This window comes from Xyrauchen texanus, chromosome 8 (assembly GCF_025860055.1).
Source record: "Xyrauchen texanus isolate HMW12.3.18 chromosome 8, RBS_HiC_50CHRs, whole genome shotgun sequence".
NCBI lineage: Eukaryota > Metazoa > Chordata > Actinopteri > Cypriniformes > Catostomidae > Xyrauchen > Xyrauchen texanus.
The window spans coordinates 18974858-18993473 of NC_068283.1; the positions used below are offsets into that span (position 1 = coordinate 18974858).

Genomic DNA, 18616 nt, shown 5'->3' on the forward strand with positions numbered 1-18616 from the left:
TAAATAATATACTGCATACTGATGAGACAAAATGTTATGACCACTCACAGGTGAAGCGAATAACGTTGATCATTTACTAAAATGGCCACATGTCAAGGTATGTGCAGATTAGATGGTAAGTGAACAATCAGTTCTCGTAGTCAGCATGTTGAATGCTGGAGAAATGGGCAGAAGTAAAGACCTGAGCGACTTTGACAAGGGTTAAATTGTTATTGCCCTTGTCAAAGTGGTACAGTAGCAAGGACTGGGTCAGAGCATCTCTGAAGTGGTAATGCTTGTGGGGTGCTCCCGGTCAGCAGTAGTGAGTACCTACCAACAGTAGTCCGAGGAGGGACAAACTAGACAAACTAAGGACAAACTGTTGGGCACCCAATTCTCAGCAATGCATGATGGCAAATGAAGGCTATACCATCTGCTCCAAACTGCCAGAAAGTCTACTGTGGCACGAGTCTCAGAAAATTTTAATGATGGGTACGAGAGGAATGTGTCACAACACAGTGTGTCGCACCCTGCTGCGTATGGATCTGCGTAGCAGCAGAACGGTCAGAGTGCCAATGATGACCCCTGTCCACCATCGAAAGCGCCTACAATGAGCACGCAAGCTTCAGAACTGGTCCTTGGAGCAGTAGAAGAAAGTCATCTGGTCCGATGAGTCCCATTTTCTTTTACATCACATGGACGGCCGTGCATGTGTGCACCGTTTACCTGGGGAAGTGATGGCAGCAGGATGCACTGTGAGAAGACGACTGCATCCGGCCATTCATATGGATGTCAATTTAACAGGTGCCACCTACCTGACAGGACTTGAAGGATCTGCTGCTAATGAATTGGTGCCAGATACTTCAGGACACCATCAGGGGTCTTGCTGAGTCCATGCCTTGGGGGTTGGCACAGTTTTGGCTGCACACAGACGACCAACAACATATTAGGCAGGTGGTCATAATGTTTTTGTCTCAACTGTGTGTGTGTATATATATATATATATATATTTATTTAGTTTTTTTTCTGTGCAAGTTATATTGCATATGCCATTGATGATTAAAAGATCATAACCCCCTAATTTATCTTCCCCTTATTTAACTGCTACAACAATACCAAATTTATAACATCAGTTTAACAGTATTAACAAAGGACTACTGTGTATTGTTATAGGCCTGTATTGTGTGTCACATGCACTGACACCGTTTGACAAGACTGTACTTAAATATCAGCAATAGGGGTGAGTCACCTCTAGACCTCACATGAACTCCAGACAGACCTCACACCAAGGCCCCATACCAAGTATCAGCACACTGTTACGTGGGGGATTTATCATTACATCATTTACTTTGCTGTCCCTTTGAAATACAACCCAAATGCCAACACTGTTCAATTTGACTTTTTGACAGCAGGGGCAAAGACACAGAAAGAAAGCCGCAAATGGTGCGTATAAGCCCCAAGTCCCTCAGATAGAATAAGCTGGAGAGTTGATTATGGTGTGGCAGCAGGCCATATTACTATGAAAACCATTGTAACCCAATAAGGGAAAACCCTGGCCAGGAACAGACAACAATGTGTTGTTCTGCTACTGAATGTCAGCCTCCCAACATGCCCCGTGTTAACGTTCTGCGGTGTGTAACATATATCAAAGCCCTCTGCAGGGGTGCCACCAAGCGGTCTGTCGCAGTACTAATCCTGCTTAAAGGGATAGTTCACCCAAATAAAATACAATTCTGTCATTATTTACTTACTCTTATGTTGTTCCAAACCCATTTGACTATTCTTCTTTGACATAAAAGGAACTGTTTGGCAGAATGTTAGAAACTGACATTCTCAGTCACCATTAATTTTCACTGTATGGTAATAAGACACAATGGAAGTGAATGTTGACTGAGGCTGACATTTTCCCTAACATCCCTTACAGAGTTCCAGCATTTCATCATGAATTATGAAGTGTGGTGGTGGCGTAATGGAGTGGTGGTGGCGTAGTGGCTAAAACACAGGGCTGTTAATCAGATCACTGGTTCGAACCCCATAGCCACCACCATTGTGTCCTTGAGCAAGGCACTTAACTCCAGGTTGTTCTGGGGGGATTGTCCCTGTAATAATTGCACTGTAAGTCGCTTTGGATAAAAGCGTCTGCCAAATGCATAAATGTAAATGAATTATAGCAAAATTTCTGAAAATAGTGAAGCATCCAGGGACCAAATGAACAAGATAATGTCTGTCCTTTTGCATTTGTGGTGTCAAAGTCCTCACCCTTCTATTTCCATTTCCTCTGGTGGAGATCATCAACATGTCCGTCTTCAGTACTCACATCAGAGCCCTTAAGTTCCTGATTTCGGTTGTTTCATCAAAAGTCCTTTTATATGATCCTTTACTTGGTGTCTTCTTTCATACTGGTCTTGCTCCTCAGTGTTTGCGGCCCCATTGCCATGTTGTAATGTACTACATTATGACTGCAAGTGTGACATTCTTCTAATTAGAGGAACAAGTACTCCCTATGAAACATGAGTACTCCCATACTCACGTCATTTCCCTTTGTCCAGTTGATTGATCTGTGATCTCATGCTACCGGGCATGGCTTATGAGATAAAAGCTTTAAAACCCTGCTTTCAGATGACAGGTATCTAAGTGAAGAGAAGTGATTGAAGAGAAGATTAACTGCCACAATGTTAAACTATATAATGACAGATTTTTCTGAAAAGGCTTTACTGTGATCAGTTGAATCAGTAGGATTAGGTTTGCCGGCTGGCTTGTGTATCTTCTGACATTAGGACTATGTTGGTCTTCTGAATGGCCATATCAGTTTCACTTACCTGCAGACAGTGCCTCAGCAACGTCTAATCGCAAAAGCCTTTGAAATATTTGAACAAAATTGTATAGTTTGCTAATAAAATATTTTTTTTAGTTGGCGCACCAATTTTTAGAAAGTTTACCAACAGTATTTCTGATTATTCTGTTCTTTCTTATAGGAGACAATGAGGGAGAAGATCTACACCCCCCTGACTGTTGAGAGTGCAATTGATGCCAGGTAAAGAAAAAAAAAATATTCTCAGACATTTCTATCTACTTTTATATAACTTAAAGCCAGCGCCACATTAGCACACTCAAAACAACTAGATTTTGGCTGAGGGTGTCACACATGCAGACTGTTTTGCTGAGATCTCGCTCTGTTCAGTCAGAGCTAAGACACACTTGTCGATACAAATTGATGGAGAGATGAAAAACACAGACTCACCACAATTCTCTCTCTTTTTGATTCTATGTTACGTGGAGCTTGCCTAATACTGTAACAACAGGAGTACCGCATGAGCAACAATTGCAATAGAGTGTTTTAGGGCATTTTCAGACCTGCAGCTTGATTGATTTGTTTCCGAAAGTAAGGCTAAAATAGTTACAATGTTGCTTTTTCTTTATGGTTCTGGTTCGCTTTCACAAGGTTATATTGCAAAATGGACAAAACTGAAAAAATCTGTTCTCACGGTCACGGAACTCTCTCTCTCTCTCCCTTTCGTACCCACACACAAACCACATTTTTATCTGTCAAAAAGTTGCAGACACCATGTGTTAATATCATTTTATTGAAGGAAAAAAAATGCAGGAAAAACGCTTGGTGACACAACAACTTTGGATTACAATCATTGTTTTTGATGATATGCAGTGTGCGATGAAAACATTTAGCTCAGCTTAACGTCTTGTCAGTTCTTCAGTAAAAAGAAGAAACTCATTGGTCAATTGACATGAACACAAGATCCCGCCTCCATCCGAACAACTTTTTTCTAACAGTTTTGATGTTCTCCTCCATTGCTGGAACCATTAATTCATAGGTAATTAATAGGGAGTCTGATAGTCAAATGATTAATGACCTCCCACTGAGAGACACTAATGCAGGCTTGGTCTCCCTCTGCCTGGCCTAGAGGTCTGCAACCTGACCCGGGCCCAACGGGGCCAACAGGTTTCAGGCCAGGTTCGGGTCAGATTTTCAAGTAGGACTTCGGGTTCGGGTCAGACTCAGGTTTGTAATTAATGAAAATATAAACAGGCCTATTGAACTTGTTTCACAATCTCACTGGCATACACACGCGAACGGATGAGTTAGAGGCCTTTCACACCGATCGTGTTTTTGCGCGTGTCTGTTCTACTTTCCCATTGTTTTACTATGTAAACACATTCTGGACAAATGTCTTTGACTGTTGCACCACGTCTCGCTGTTTCTTTAGCGACTCGCACAGGACCAGCACTTTTAAACGTTAAAAATAACTTCACATTTTCAAAAATGGATGTCGAGACACCTGCGCTCTGTTTCAGACTTTATGCTGAGTCTAGATTGTTTTTAACGCAAGAGTCACAAAGATTCAACGTTCTGAACAAGTTCAGGCTACATAGAGGGCTGTTGCATTGTTTCATATTATTCCAGATTGTTCTGCACCAAGCAAAGTTTCAGCACATAAACGGTAAGGCAATGCTTCCCCCCCCCTTCTGCTCTAGTGTATTGAGGGAGCACTGTGCCTTGTTAAAACTGTAGGCCAGTGGTCCCCAACCCTGTTGGGACCACTGCTGTAGGCTTTATGTTAACTGTTCCAGTACTGTTACGGATGTTACCTATGTGATTACATTAAAATACAGCCCATTGCAGCAGTATTTGCTAGGAGAAGAAATTATAAATATAGTGAGCAAATTCGGGTTTGGGTCGGATTCAGGCTTATAATCTGACTGTATCATTTGTTCCGTGTAGGGTCGGACCACGCGGTCTCAGGTCGGGTTTCATTTTAAGTCCCATGCAGACCTCTAGCCTGGCCAGCGGCTATGTTAATTAAGTGCACACCTGAAATTCATTGGAAAAATCGTCTAGTGTGGTGCTGCCCTTAGTTTAACCAAGATGAAAGAACCTTCATATTTACAAATGTAATAAATGTTTTATCCATGCGACTTGCAATTACTGCATACAACACCACATTATTGTGGTGGTACCATGGTACAGTAAAAATATCAGATGATGATTCCATGGTGTTTTGATATATACCCTGGCTGGTACTGAATGATTACATATTCATATACCATAGTAATTACATGACACTCCCAGGTACTTTAAAGAATGGCAGATACTATTTGCACCCTGGTGCAAAGAAATGGTACATGCTATTTACACCCCAGTGCAAATTGTGCCAGATATTATATGCACGCTAACCCTGGCGCAAACAATGGAAGATACTATTTTCACCCATATTAAAATATTAACATACAATATGGGCATCACTGCAGTGTGTTTATTGTGTTTATTTAGAGTCCCACAGACACTACATTAACCTCTACCCTAAACCTAACCTTAAACTTACCTTAGAAAAACCTTGGTTTCACTGTGATGAAATCTTCATTTATATTCATTTGTATCTATTATTTTAAGTAGCATTAAAGGAAATATTAAGAGTGGAAACAGGAAATCAGGTGGGATAAAACGCAATTTTGAACCACGGTTGCTAGCACCTCACTACACATTCACAAACCGTCTTTATACCCCATGCCAATGCAGCAACATCTATTGGTAAATTTTTTCATATGTTTCTGCGGTTCCACCAGACTATTGGTGTGCAAATAGCTTCACTGTGTGGCAGATGCTATTTACACCGGGGAGCAAATAGACACTCCATTTCAGGCTACCACTGTAACACTATGGAATATTGTATGTTCAAAAAACATGGTATTATATTGTCATGGTATAAACCATGGTCATGCAAGTTTGTGCAGCAAGTTCACATATGAAGATGTAAAGTTAATTCTCTACTTGACCCCCCCCCCCCCAAACCCAAACAACAACAACAAACAAAAAAAATACCCACTTCCCAATGTGCTCTAAGTCCTTGGCGTAATGACTCGCCTCAATCCGGGTGGTGGAGGATGAATCTCAGTTTCCTCCGTGTCTCATATTATCACATGGCTCCTCGATACCGCGGAGACATTGCACGTGTGGAGAATTCACGCTATTCTCCGCAGCACCCATGCACAACTCACCACGTGCCCCACCGAGAGCGAGAACCACATTACAGCGACCACGAGCAGGTTACCCCATGTGACTCTACCCACCCTAGCAACTGGGCCAATTTGATTGCTTATAAGACCTGGCTGGAGTCACTCAGCATGCCCTGGTTTCAAACTTGTAACTCCAGGGGTGGTAGTCAGCGTCTTTACTCGCTGAGCTACCCAGTCCCCCAGACTAGTCTGTTTTAATATTTTTAACAGGGGTTTAGGGCATTTGTCAGCTGGTCAGACTGGGAGATTAACTGACCAACCAGAACAGAATAAATTACAGAATTTTACAATATAGAATAGGATCAGTTTAATAAAATTATGATGGCCAGGACAGGATAAGAATTAAAAATGGAATTGAAAAAGATTCAGTAGGAATGAATGTTCAAAAATGTTAGCATTAGCATCAGTTTCAGTTAGAGTGTCCATTCAGACGTTCGGAGAGCTTTATCCAAATAAACAAAAGTGCATGACACTATTATGAAATATTGATGTTGATTGGGTGCTATGTCATTGAATCATGTTCATTTTCTCTCACAAACATAACAGAGATGCAGTTGCCAAGATCCTGTACTCCCTTCTGTTCAGTTGGCTAACAGATAGAATAAATAAGCAGGTTTATCCCCGAAATGATGCTCTGTCGATCTCCATCCTTGATATCTATGGATTTGAGGTATAGTGCTTAGGTATAGGACTTGATTGTCATGAAAGTAAAAGGGTTAACTAATAAGCTACATTGTGTATTGCAATTGACTGAATCACACCTTTTGTGATTTGTAGGACCTTACCTTCAACAGCTTTGAACAGCTTTGCATAAATTATGCAAATGAGTTCCTTCAGTTCTTTTTCAACCGGGTCATTTTCAAAGAAGAACAAGTAAGCCGTCTCTCTTCACACTAATCCTGAGAGAATTGTTGATTAGTAGATTGCCTGTGGTAAGCATCTGAAAAATTAATTCTTTTGAATATCCAAGGAGGAATACAACAGAGAGCAAATCAACTGTGAAGAGGTGCCTTTCTCTGATAACCAGGCCTGCATTGACCTCATTGCAGCAAAGCCCCATGGGATACTCAGAATTCTAGATGATCAGAGTGGTTTTCCTCAGGTGTCATTCCTTCTTAATGCTCTTTGATGTTCCTGTTAGTTTTTATCTGTTTATCACGACTAGTTTACATGATTTGCTTCTTAATTAATTAATGTCTATAGGCTACAGACCATACCTTCCTTCAGAAATGTCACTATCACCATGGCAACAATCCACTGTATTCCAAGCCAAAAATGCCTTTGCCTGAATTTACCATCAAGCATTATGCTGGGAAGGTCTCCTATCAGGTGTGTTTAAACTTCTTGTCCATGTCATCTCTTTTAATTATTCCATAATAAAGTGTTACAGGAGGAATAAACCAAACTTTAAGTGATTGAAAACTTCATGCTTCACAGGTCCATAAATTTCTGGATAAGAACTATGATCAGGTTCGACAGGATGTCCTTGACCTTTTTATTCACAGCAAGAACAAGGCAAGAGCTGAGCAAGTTAGAATTTGATTTAGATATTGTAAAGTACAGGAATTTAATGACAATAATGACAAACTGAACCTTTTCTTGCTGTGGCTTTAGAGTGTTGCATATCTGTTTATGGGCTATGCGGAGGCCCTGAACCAACAGAGGTCCCAGGTTGGGAAAAACAGCACAGTAACACGCCGTCAGCAGGCATCAACAGTGGCAGCCAAGTTCCAAGTGTCACTTATGGAGCTTGTTGAAAAAATGGAGAGGTAGAACTATGAAAGTATTTTTGGTGCAAAACAACTGAGCGCCTGTGACAGTGGAAATTGTAGTTGTAGACATTAGCCACACATGTGTATCAGTAAATTTGAAGTCACAGAATACAATGTTTTAAGAGTTGCAAACTTGTAGATTTTCTCTCCCACTAACACAACACTTACACTTTACACTTTCTCAAATTCTTCATTGCAGGAGCACAAATCCTTTTCTACGAATCACAAATTAAGAAACTTGTACGCTCACATTTTTGCTACAGTTGTTGCAGTGAATATGGTGCAAAACACATTCACACACCCGAATCAAAAGAATTGAAGTCATGGACAAATTTTGCTCATCCGCAAATCAGTATGTGAATTCATCCAACGAGAGTTGCACACTTGTACAATATTTTCTCACAAATATATATTTTTTCTTGGATATTTTTCTAGCACAAACACAAGTACAAAACTACAACTGCTTGAATATGCTGCTACAAGTCTCAAACACTGTTTTTCACGTGCTCTCACTTTTGCACCACATATATGTGTAAAATATACTCTAGCACAAAAAGATACATTTAATACTCTGCTGGTTGCTATTTTTCATGCAATGAAATGAATGGGGACTGGAGCTTTTCGAGCTTCAAAAAGGTTCTAAAAGCACCATAAAATTCTCTCATCATTTACTCACCCTCAAACCATCCCAGATGCGTATGACTTTTATTCTTCTGTAGAACACAAACAAAGGTTTTTAGAAGAATATTTCAGTTCTGTAGGTCCATACAATGCAAATGAATGGTGACCAAACTTTTGAAGGCCTAAAAAGCACATAAAGGCAGCATAAAAGTAATCCATGTGATTCCAGTGGTTCAATCGATGTCTTCAAAAGTGATATGATAGTTTAGGTGTAGGTGAGAAACAGACCAATATTTAAAGGGTGAGTTCAGAAATGAAAATTCTTTCATCATTTACTCACCCTCATGCCATCCCAGATGTGTCTGACTTTCTTTCTTCAGCTGAACACAAATTATGATTTTTAGAAGAACATAAAAGCAGATAAAGCCTTCATTAAAGTAATCCAAACGACTCAAGTAGTTTAATCAAGGTCTTCTAAAATTATTGTTTTTTGGTGAGAACACACCAAAATATAATTCCTTTTTCACTGTACAGCTTGCCATTGCAATCTCTAGGCACAATCATGACTACACATGATTACACTTCCTAATGCTTGACGCATACGCATTCTGCTAGATGACGCTATATGAAGTGTAATCGAGCTTGAAATTATGATCGCCAAGGAGACTGCTGTCTAGATGTACAGTGAAAAAGGAGTTACATTTTGGTCCTTTCTCACCCAAAACCGTTTGGATCGCTTTTAAAGACATGGATTAAACCACTGGAATTGTATGAATTACTTTTATGCTGCCTTTATGTGCTTTTTGGAGCTTCAAAGTTTTTGTCAACATTTAATTGCATTGTATGGACCAGCAGAGCTGAAATATTCTTCTAAAAATATTTGTTTGTATTCAGCAGAATAAAGAAAGTCTTACACATCTGGGATGGCAGGAGGGTGAGAAAATGATGAAAGAATTAAAATTTTTGGGCGAACTAACCCTTTAATAACTATTCATTTAAAATCTTGACATCCAAATTCTTTTGATTTGAATATTTTAGTGGATGGTTTAATTTTTACACAAAATCGGTTTCAATAATGTGCACACAAATCAATCTAATCCAGTTTTTCAGTCCAACTTACTCACTTAATGATCTGGTTGCAGCAGTTCTTGAGTTAACAACTTCGAAACACAAAATAATGTTACATAGGTTTTGGAACAACATTTGGGTGAGTAAATCTAGACAGAATTTTTATTATGGCTTAAGTAATCCTTTAACTGTGCATTGCAGTGTCTATGTAAATCTCATAGCAAGTCATAATAAGTCAGTTTTTTCATCGAACACTTACTTTAAATTTTGTAATTAACAGATCTAATCCATATTTTGTGCGGTGCATAAAGCCAAACCAAAACAAGGTAAGAAACAGCAGTCATTGAGTTCAGGGGTGTTAAACTTTAAAAAATGTCTTATCTGGAATAGAAATCGACTGACAGAATGTGCAAACTTACAGGAGCCTGGTGTGTTTGATGTGGATCTGGTCAGTACCCAGCTGAGCTATTCTGGGATTTTGGAAACCATTCGAATCAGGAGAGAGGGGTATCCAATCAGAATGCCCTTTGATGTCTTCCTTTTCAGGTAACAGCTAAAAATGTAATACTAAAGCTGAGGAGATAACACAGGGCTGTCCCTGGTGTATCTGAAATCATTACCCATCAACTTTCTGTCTGTTAATATTTTAAACTCTAATCCAATTATTTGGTTATATTTAGATACAAGTCACTGCTAGGCATCAAACAACCTCCCCCTGCCAATGGTGAAAACTGTGTCATCACGTTGAGCAAGCTTTGCCCTGTGAGGCCAGGAGTGTTTCAAGTCGGTGTCACCAAAGTGAGCATGATTCTGAAAAGACTTTATGGTGCCCTTGGTTCTCTCCATCTTGGCTAGCTGTCACATTTATAAGTCAAGATTTACTCTGTTGAGTCTATTTAATTCCAGTATAGGCACATACCTTAAAGCCATAGTTACAAAATGCTCAGTTCAATTTGAACATTTCTGTTTTAGTACTTAAATGTACCTCTTAATGTTTGATAGTTGTTCTTGAAAGAGGACATTTACTTCCTGTTGGAGAGTAAGAGGGACAGAGTGAGGCATGTAGCTGCTCTGACTCTGCAGCGCTACACCAGGATGTTCTTTGTGAGAAAACGCTACATGGCCTTTCGCATGAAGATCATATGGCTGCAGGCCCTTTGCCGAGGCTATCTCACAAGGTACCAGCTACCATTTCTCAGCCTATAGGTCTCTTTAGCTGCTCCAGCAGGTACTTACACTATAATGATATGATTGAATTATTCATATTTGTCATTGAATGATCCAGTTATGTTGTATATGATATTTATAGAAAGCGATATGTAAAAATGAGAGCTAGCCTGGTGAAATTCCGCTCTCTGGTTCATATGTATGTCAATCGCAAGAGATACATTCGGGTAAGAACAATCCATTTTAAGTAGTTAGTGATCAGGCTGAAGCTACAATCCCATGATAAATTGTTTTTCTTCTTACTATTGTAGCTGAGATATGAAGCCAGAAGGAAGGCAGAAGAGAAGGAAAGGATCCGAGAAATGGTAGGAATGACATTCAATCTGTGAATAAAACACAATTTAGTATATTATTTATACTTACACAGTAAATACTTTATTTGCAGGAGTTGTCAAGAAGGGAAGTGGTCAATGTCACTCATCTGGTAATTCCAGCTGAACTCGGAGCATTGCTGCTGGCAGCCGCAGGTACTGAAGTGCAATTCTCACACACTGCGATCCACAAATGCACGTAACAGATCCACACACACATACAGCGATCCACAAATGCACGTAACAGATCCACACACACACACAGCGATCCACAAATGCACGTAACAGATCCACACACACACACAGCGATCCACAAATGCACGTAACAGATCCACACACACATACAGCGATCCACAAATGCACGTAACAGATCCACACACACATACAGCGATCCACAAATGCACGTAACAGATCCACACACACATACAGCGATCCACAAATGCACGTAACAGATCCACACACACATACAGCGATCCACAAATGCACGTAACAGATCCACACACACATACAGCGATCCACAAATGCACGTAACAGATCCACACACACATACAGCGATCCACAAATGCACGTAACAGATCCACACACACATACAGCGATCCACAAATGCACGTAACAGATCCACACACACACACAGCGATCCACAAATGCACGTAACAGATCCACACACACACACAGCGATCCACAAATGCACGTAACAGATCCACACACACATACAGCGATCCACAAATGCACGTAACAGATCCACACACACACACAGCGATCCACAAATGCACGTAACAGATCCACACACACATACAGCGATCCACAAATGCACGTAGCAGATCCACACACACATACAGCGATCCACAAATGCACGTAACAGATCCACACACATAGATCGATCCACAAATGCACATAAGAGATCCACACACACACACACACACACACACACACACACACACACACACACACACACACACACACACACAGAGCCATCCACAAATGCACATAACAGATCCACACACATATACAGCGATCCACAAATGCAAATAACAGATTCACTCAGTGAGCAAAGGAATTGCATTGGTGCATATTTGCTGAAATTTAAAATTAAATATAAGCCTGTTAATTCGACATGAAAATGCCAATTTACCACATCGTTGCAAGTGAATGACATAATAAAACTATCAATCCTGTTCATAATCAACTAAGCTGTCAGTGAAAGCGTGCGTCATTGAAGTGATCTAGTTTTGTCTCAAATCATGCTGCTAGCTCATAATATAGCACCTTCGACAGGAAAGACAGAAATACAGTGGTGGCCAAAAATATTGGCACCCTTGATAAATACAGTGCATCCGGAAAGTATTCACAGTGCTTCACTTTTTCCACATTTTGTTATGTTAAAGCCTTATTCCAAAATGGATTATATTCATTATTTTCCTCAAAATTCTTCAAACAATACCCCATAATGACAACTTGAAAGAAGTTTGTTTTAAATATTTGCAAATTTATTAAAAAAAAAAAACAAATAAAATCACATGTACATAAGTATTCACAGCCTTTGCCATGACACTGAAAATTCAGCTCAGGTGCATCCTGTTTCCGCTGATCATCTTTGAGATGTATCTACAACTTGATTGGAGTCCACCTGTGGTAAATTCAGTAGATTGGACATGATTTGGAAAGGCACACACCTGTCTATATAAGGTCCCACAGTTAACATTTACATTTACATTTACATTTATGCATTTGGCAGACGCTTTTATCCAAAGCGACTTACAGTGCACTTATTACAGGGACAATCCCCCCAGAGCAACCTGGAGTTAAGTGTCTTGCTCAAGGACACAATGGTGGTGGCTGTGGGGCTCGAACCAGCGTCCTTCTGATTACCAAATTACCAGCTATGTGCTTAGACCACTACACCACCACCACTCAGTTAACAGTGCATGTCAGAGCACAAACCAAGCCATGAAGTCCAAGGAATTGTCTGTAGACCTCCGAGACAGGATTGTATTGAGGCACAGATCTGGTCAGATTCTGGGAGATCAGAACGATTTCTGCAGCATTGAAGGTCCCAATGAACACAGTGGCCTCCATCATCCGTTTGGAAGTTTGGCACCACCAGGACTCTTCTTAGAGCTGGCCGCCTGGCCAAACTGGGCTATCGGGGGAGAAGGGCCTTAGTCAGGGAGGTGAGTAAGAACCTGATGGTCACTCTGACAGAGCTCCAGCATTTTTCTGTGGAGAGAGGAGAAACTTCCAGAAGAAAACCATCTCTGCAGCACTCCACCAATCAGGCCTGTATGGTAGAGTGGCCAGACGGAAGCCACTCCTCAGTAAAAGGCAAAACCTCATCACCTGGCCAATACCATCCCTACAGTGAAGCATGGTGGTGGCAGCATCATGCCGTGGGGATGTTTTTCAGCAGCAGGAACTGGGAGACTAATGAGGATTGAGGGAAAGATGAATGCAGCAATGTACAGAGGCATCCTTGATGAAAACCTGCTCCAGAGAGCTCTGGACCTCAGACTGGGGTGAAGGTTCATCTTCCAACAGCACAACGACCCTAAGCACACAGCCAAGATAACAAAGGAGTGGCTACGGGACAACTCTGTGAATGTCCTTGAGTGGCCCAGCCAGGGCCCAGACTTGAACCCGATTGAACATCTCTGAAGAGATCTGAAAATGGCTGTGCACTGACACTCCCCATCCAACCTGATGGAGCTTGAGAGGTCCTGCAAAGAAGAATGGGAGAAACTGCCCAAAAATAGGTGTGCCAAGCTTGTGGCATCATACACAAAAAGGCTTGAGGCTGTAATTTGTGCCAAATTTGATTTAGATGTTTGTTTTGGATCATCACCCTGCTGGAAGATTCAACTGGGGCATATTTAAGCTTTCTGGCAGAGGCAGCCAGGTTTAGTTATTTTATCTGTTGGTATTTGATTAGAGTCTGTGATGCCATGTATCCAAACAATATGTCCAGGACCTCTGACAGAAAAACAACCCCACAACATTAAAGATCCTCCACCATATTTAAACGTGGCCGTGAGGTACTTTTCCATATGGATGTGCGCCAAATCTATCTCTGGTGTTTGCTACCAAAAAAGCTATTTTTTTTTCTGACCATATAATCCAGTCCCATTTGAAGTTCCAGTTGTGTCTGGCAAACTGAAGATGCCTTTATTGTTGGATGAGAGCAGAGGCTTTTTTTTCTTCAAACCCTCCCAAACTACTTAGTAGGTGATGTCTGATTGTGGTTTTGGAGACTTTCTGACCCCAAGACACAAATAATTTCTGCAGTTCTCCAGCTGTGAATCTGGTAGAATTTTTGGCTTCTCAAGCCATCTTCTTCACTGTGCTTGGAGACAATATAGACACACGTCCTCTTTTAGAATGATTCGTAACATCTACAGTTGAATGGGACTTCTTTATTATCGCCCTGATAGTGGAAATTTTCAATTTCTATTTTCTTTTAGCCACTTTACTTTTTGTAAAGCTCAACAACCTTTTGCTGCACATCATAACTTTATTCTTTGTTCTAATCCACTGTGATTGATGATTAAGGAAATTTGGCCTGTGTGTTAACTCATATTTATACCCCTGTGAAACAGGAAGTCATGGCTGAACAATTTCTGTACTAAAAAATTTAAAATATGAATGTGAATCATCAGATATATTTTAATCATAAGAATTTCTAGGAATGCCAATAATTGTGGCAAACATGTTTTAGAGAAAAATATTTAGTTAATTATGAGAGTTTTCCCCCCAAATCTCAACCCAATCTGCTGAGACCATCACAACCTTCAAGAAATAAAGAAACGCCTCTTTCACAAGCACTTAATTAAACCATAACCATACACAATTGTGCTCCCTATAAATAAACTTTATTAAAAAATCCCTTTCTGTTTTTGTTGTTGCCACTTTTCTGAATTTTCACTTCTGTTCAAGCCATGGCCAGGTCTAAAGGGGCAGGGAGCTGCTCTACTCTAGCTTACTCTGAAAACTAAGCCACTTTGGATATAGTTATCTTCTTAATGATGCATGTAACTTAAACTTTGTGTACTTACTACCTCACCTCTCAACTTCTTGGATCATCTTTGTTTTTAAGGTGGTACAGAGCTTCATTCTGATTGCTTGGCTCTTGTTCAGGCTCCCACAGTTCAGGTGGAGTCTCAGCTCATGCTACCTCTTGACATCAACAACTACACCATCTCAAAATTCATCCAGATTCACTTCAAAGTAAGACAAGTTACGGTCATATATTCCAAGAACACAAATAGAAACTCACATATTCACATGGGCCTGACATATTTTGTAAATGTTTGCTGTGTAACAAGTGACATATTTTTAGTGATTAATACATTGATTTCCTTTCATTTCATAGGAGACAAAGTTTGGAATGTTAACGGCACCGTTGAAAACACCACTAACCCACATTGATGATGATTTTACACATGAGGCTCTAGAAGTTTTTGTTATGGTACACTGTATTATATACTGTTGAAGCTTTTTCATTTGTCCTCTATTATTCATGCTTCTAGCATTAAAGTTATACCCTTCCACTTTGTAGATCTTGAGGTTTATGGGTGACCCTCATCTGAATGGCGCTCAGGAGAATTTATTTGGAAATTACATCATCCAGAAGGGGCTCACCAACCCTGGCTTGCGGGATGAAATCTTGTGTCAAATTGCCAATCAGGTCTGGAGAAATACCAATGAAGAAAACTCAGAGAGAGGATGGATGCTGCTGTTAGCCTGCCTGAGTGCATTTGCACCATCAGCCAAAATAGAGAAATACCTTCTGAAGTAATCAACATACCAGAATGCCTGTCTGGCTTATCTAATTAGGCCCTGACGGATACTGCATTTTCTGCACTTATTTAGGGGGGACATTTTTTAAATTATTTGGTAAAAGGATAATTCACCCAAAATTAAAAATTCACTCATCCTTTACTCACTCTCATGCCATCCCAGATGACTGTATGACTTTCGTTCATCTGCAAAACACAAATTAAGTTATTTAGTAGAATATTTCAGATCTGTAGGTCCATACGATGCAAGTGAATGGTTACCAAAATTTTGGTTACCAATATTTTTCCACATAAACGGAGAATAAAAGTAATCCATATGACTCCAGTGGTTAAATCCATTTGTTCAGACACGATATGATAGGTGTCACAAACGCTGGGGAAAACAGGACCCAAGAGCAGAACAGATAAATGTCAGTCTTTTATTAACATAAAGAGTGCTCAGCTCAAGCTCGGTTGAGCTCAAAATAATAAAGCCAGGAGAGCGAGGATAGTGTGTTCGTCAGTAGGTATTGTAGTGGAAGTCCGGAAAGATCAGCTGAAGATTGGTGAGATGTGAAGCAACGCCCTAGACTCAGGGAATCCTCCTCGGGAGTGACCAATAGGGCAATAGGGATCTGTGGCGTAAACACCACCTCAAGAACAGCGCGACCAACTCCACACTAAACAGGAGGCAAAGGTGAGTGGTACAGCAAATAATAAACCAGCAAACAAATGGGAAACTCATGGGATGAAATAGGGCATGCAATCAGAGGAAGACAGTTGGAACTTAATCGATGCCTCTCAATGAGCGATCAGCGTTCCGATGGAAATACCAATCACGCTCACCGACTCCACCTGTGAAACAGGAGGGATAGAAATCAAACAACAGAATGAACCAGCAAACGCCGGAACCATGAAAATAGGTGTGTGTGAGCAACAGATCAATATTTAAGTCATTTTTTGTCATAAATTCTCTTCCCTGCCCAGTAGGGGATGATATACTAGAAGGATGTGAATCACCAAAAACAATAAAAGGAGAATAAGAAAGTGAAATAAAGTGGAAATTGACTGAGCAGGGAGGAGAATTTATAGTAAAACAAAAGACTTCGATATTGATCTGTTTCTCACCCACACCTATCAAATCGCTTTAGAATATATGGATTTAACCACCAGCGTTGTCTGGAGTACTTTTATTTTGCCCTTATGGATTTGGAGCTTCCAAATTTTGCCACCCATTCACTTACATTGTATGGACCTAAAGAGCTGAGAAATACTTCTAAAAATCTTAATTTGTGTTCAGCAGAAGAAAAAAGTCATATACATCTGGGATGGCATGAGGGTGAGTAAATGATGAGAGAATTGTAATTTTTGGGTGAACTATCCCTTTAAATAGAGATGAGAATACTACACTCTTGCTGATAACTTAAACAATAATCAAATTCATCAAAATATTGAATAAACATTAAATATTCTGCAGTTCTATATGGGCCAAATTGTAATAAGCTAAACTGGTATATTTATCACTTTGTATATGTTTTAGGTTTGTTTCAGACCATGCTTATAATGCATTCAAAGCTGTCGGCCAACACAAGCTAATACAAGCCATGCAGAAGTCTCTTTATGGACCTGAGACAGCGAGGACCTACCCACTGTCACTGCTGGAATGGACAGCTAATAGAAAGAAAGCAAACATGGTTTTGCAAGTGCACTGTTTTGATGGTATGTATCAGAGTTTTACACAGTGCTTCCCAATAATGACTCCCAGGTTGGGTTGCACCAAAAAGGAGTAAGACTGAACTTGGATTAAATCGAGGTTTAGTTATCTTTTAGATGCAACAAACTTTAAAACTTGTTAAATATTGTCAGGGTTACAGTAGGTTACACTAGAAGTCAGAAGTTTACATACACTTAGGTTGAAGTCATTAAAACACATTTTTTTACCACTCCACAGATTTAATTTGAGCAAACTTTTGTTTTGGCAAGTCGTTTATGACATGTATTGTTTAGGATTTTTTTACTTTTAATTGACTATATCACAATTCCAGTGGGTCAGAAGTTTACATTCACTGTGTTAACTGTGCCTTTAAGCAGCTTGGAAAAGTCCAGTAAATGTTGTCAAGCCTTTAGACAATTAGCCAATTAGTTGGCATAATAGCAATTAGATTCTGATAGGCTAATTGTCTAATTGGAGTCCATTGGAGGTGTACCTGTGGATGTGTTTTAAGGCCTATATTCAAGCTCAGTGCTTCTTTGCTTGACATCATGGGAAAATCAAAAGAAATCAGAACTAAAAAAATAAAAAATATGGGCCTCCACAAGTCTGGTTCATCCATGGGAGCAATTTCCAAACGCCTGAAGGTATCACGTTCATCTGTACAAACAGTAGTACGCAAGAATAAACATCATGGGACCACGCTGCCATCATACTGCTCAGGAAGAAGACACATTCTGTTTCCTAGAGATGAATGTAGTTTGGTGCAAAAAGTGAAAATCAATCCCAGAACAACAGCAAAGGATCATGTAAAGATGCCGGCGGAAACGTCTGTACAAGTTTTTATATCAACAGTAAAACGAGTCCTATATCGACTTAACCTGAAAGGCTGCTCAGCCAGGAAGAAGCCAATGCTCCAAAACCACCATTAAAAAGCCAGACTACAGTTTGCAAGTGCACATGGGGACAAAAATGCTACTTTTTGAATTTAACTGTTTGGCCATAATGACGAACATTATGTTTGGAGTAAAAAGGGTGAGGCTTGCAAGAAAGAACATCATCCCAACTGTGAAGCATGGGGGTGGCAGCATCATGTTGTGGGGGTGCTTTGCTGCAAGAGGGACTGGT

The 18616-nt window shown here is 40.1% G+C and overlaps 1 protein-coding gene across 1 annotated transcript in view; it reads left to right on the forward strand.

Moving 5' to 3' along the window:
- LOC127647758 (unconventional myosin-XV-like) overlaps positions 1 to 18616 on the forward strand; it is a 53002-nt gene that overhangs the window by 10398 nt on the left and 23988 nt on the right. Inside the window, exons 11-28 of the mRNA XM_052132206.1 lie at positions 2955 to 3013; positions 6556 to 6679; positions 6787 to 6882; positions 6980 to 7111; positions 7213 to 7338; positions 7447 to 7524; positions 7624 to 7778; positions 9751 to 9796; positions 9892 to 10016; positions 10151 to 10268; positions 10473 to 10648; positions 10780 to 10864; positions 10949 to 11002; positions 11083 to 11164; positions 15096 to 15226; positions 15372 to 15467; positions 15558 to 15793; positions 17318 to 17496. Coding sequence (XP_051988166.1) covers positions 2955 to 3013; positions 6556 to 6679; positions 6787 to 6882; positions 6980 to 7111; positions 7213 to 7338; positions 7447 to 7524; positions 7624 to 7778; positions 9751 to 9796; positions 9892 to 10016; positions 10151 to 10268; positions 10473 to 10648; positions 10780 to 10864; positions 10949 to 11002; positions 11083 to 11164; positions 15096 to 15226; positions 15372 to 15467; positions 15558 to 15793; positions 17318 to 17496 — 2098 coding nt within the window. The remainder of the gene's footprint in view (positions 1 to 2954; positions 3014 to 6555; positions 6680 to 6786; positions 6883 to 6979; positions 7112 to 7212; positions 7339 to 7446; positions 7525 to 7623; positions 7779 to 9750; positions 9797 to 9891; positions 10017 to 10150; positions 10269 to 10472; positions 10649 to 10779; positions 10865 to 10948; positions 11003 to 11082; positions 11165 to 15095; positions 15227 to 15371; positions 15468 to 15557; positions 15794 to 17317; positions 17497 to 18616) is intronic.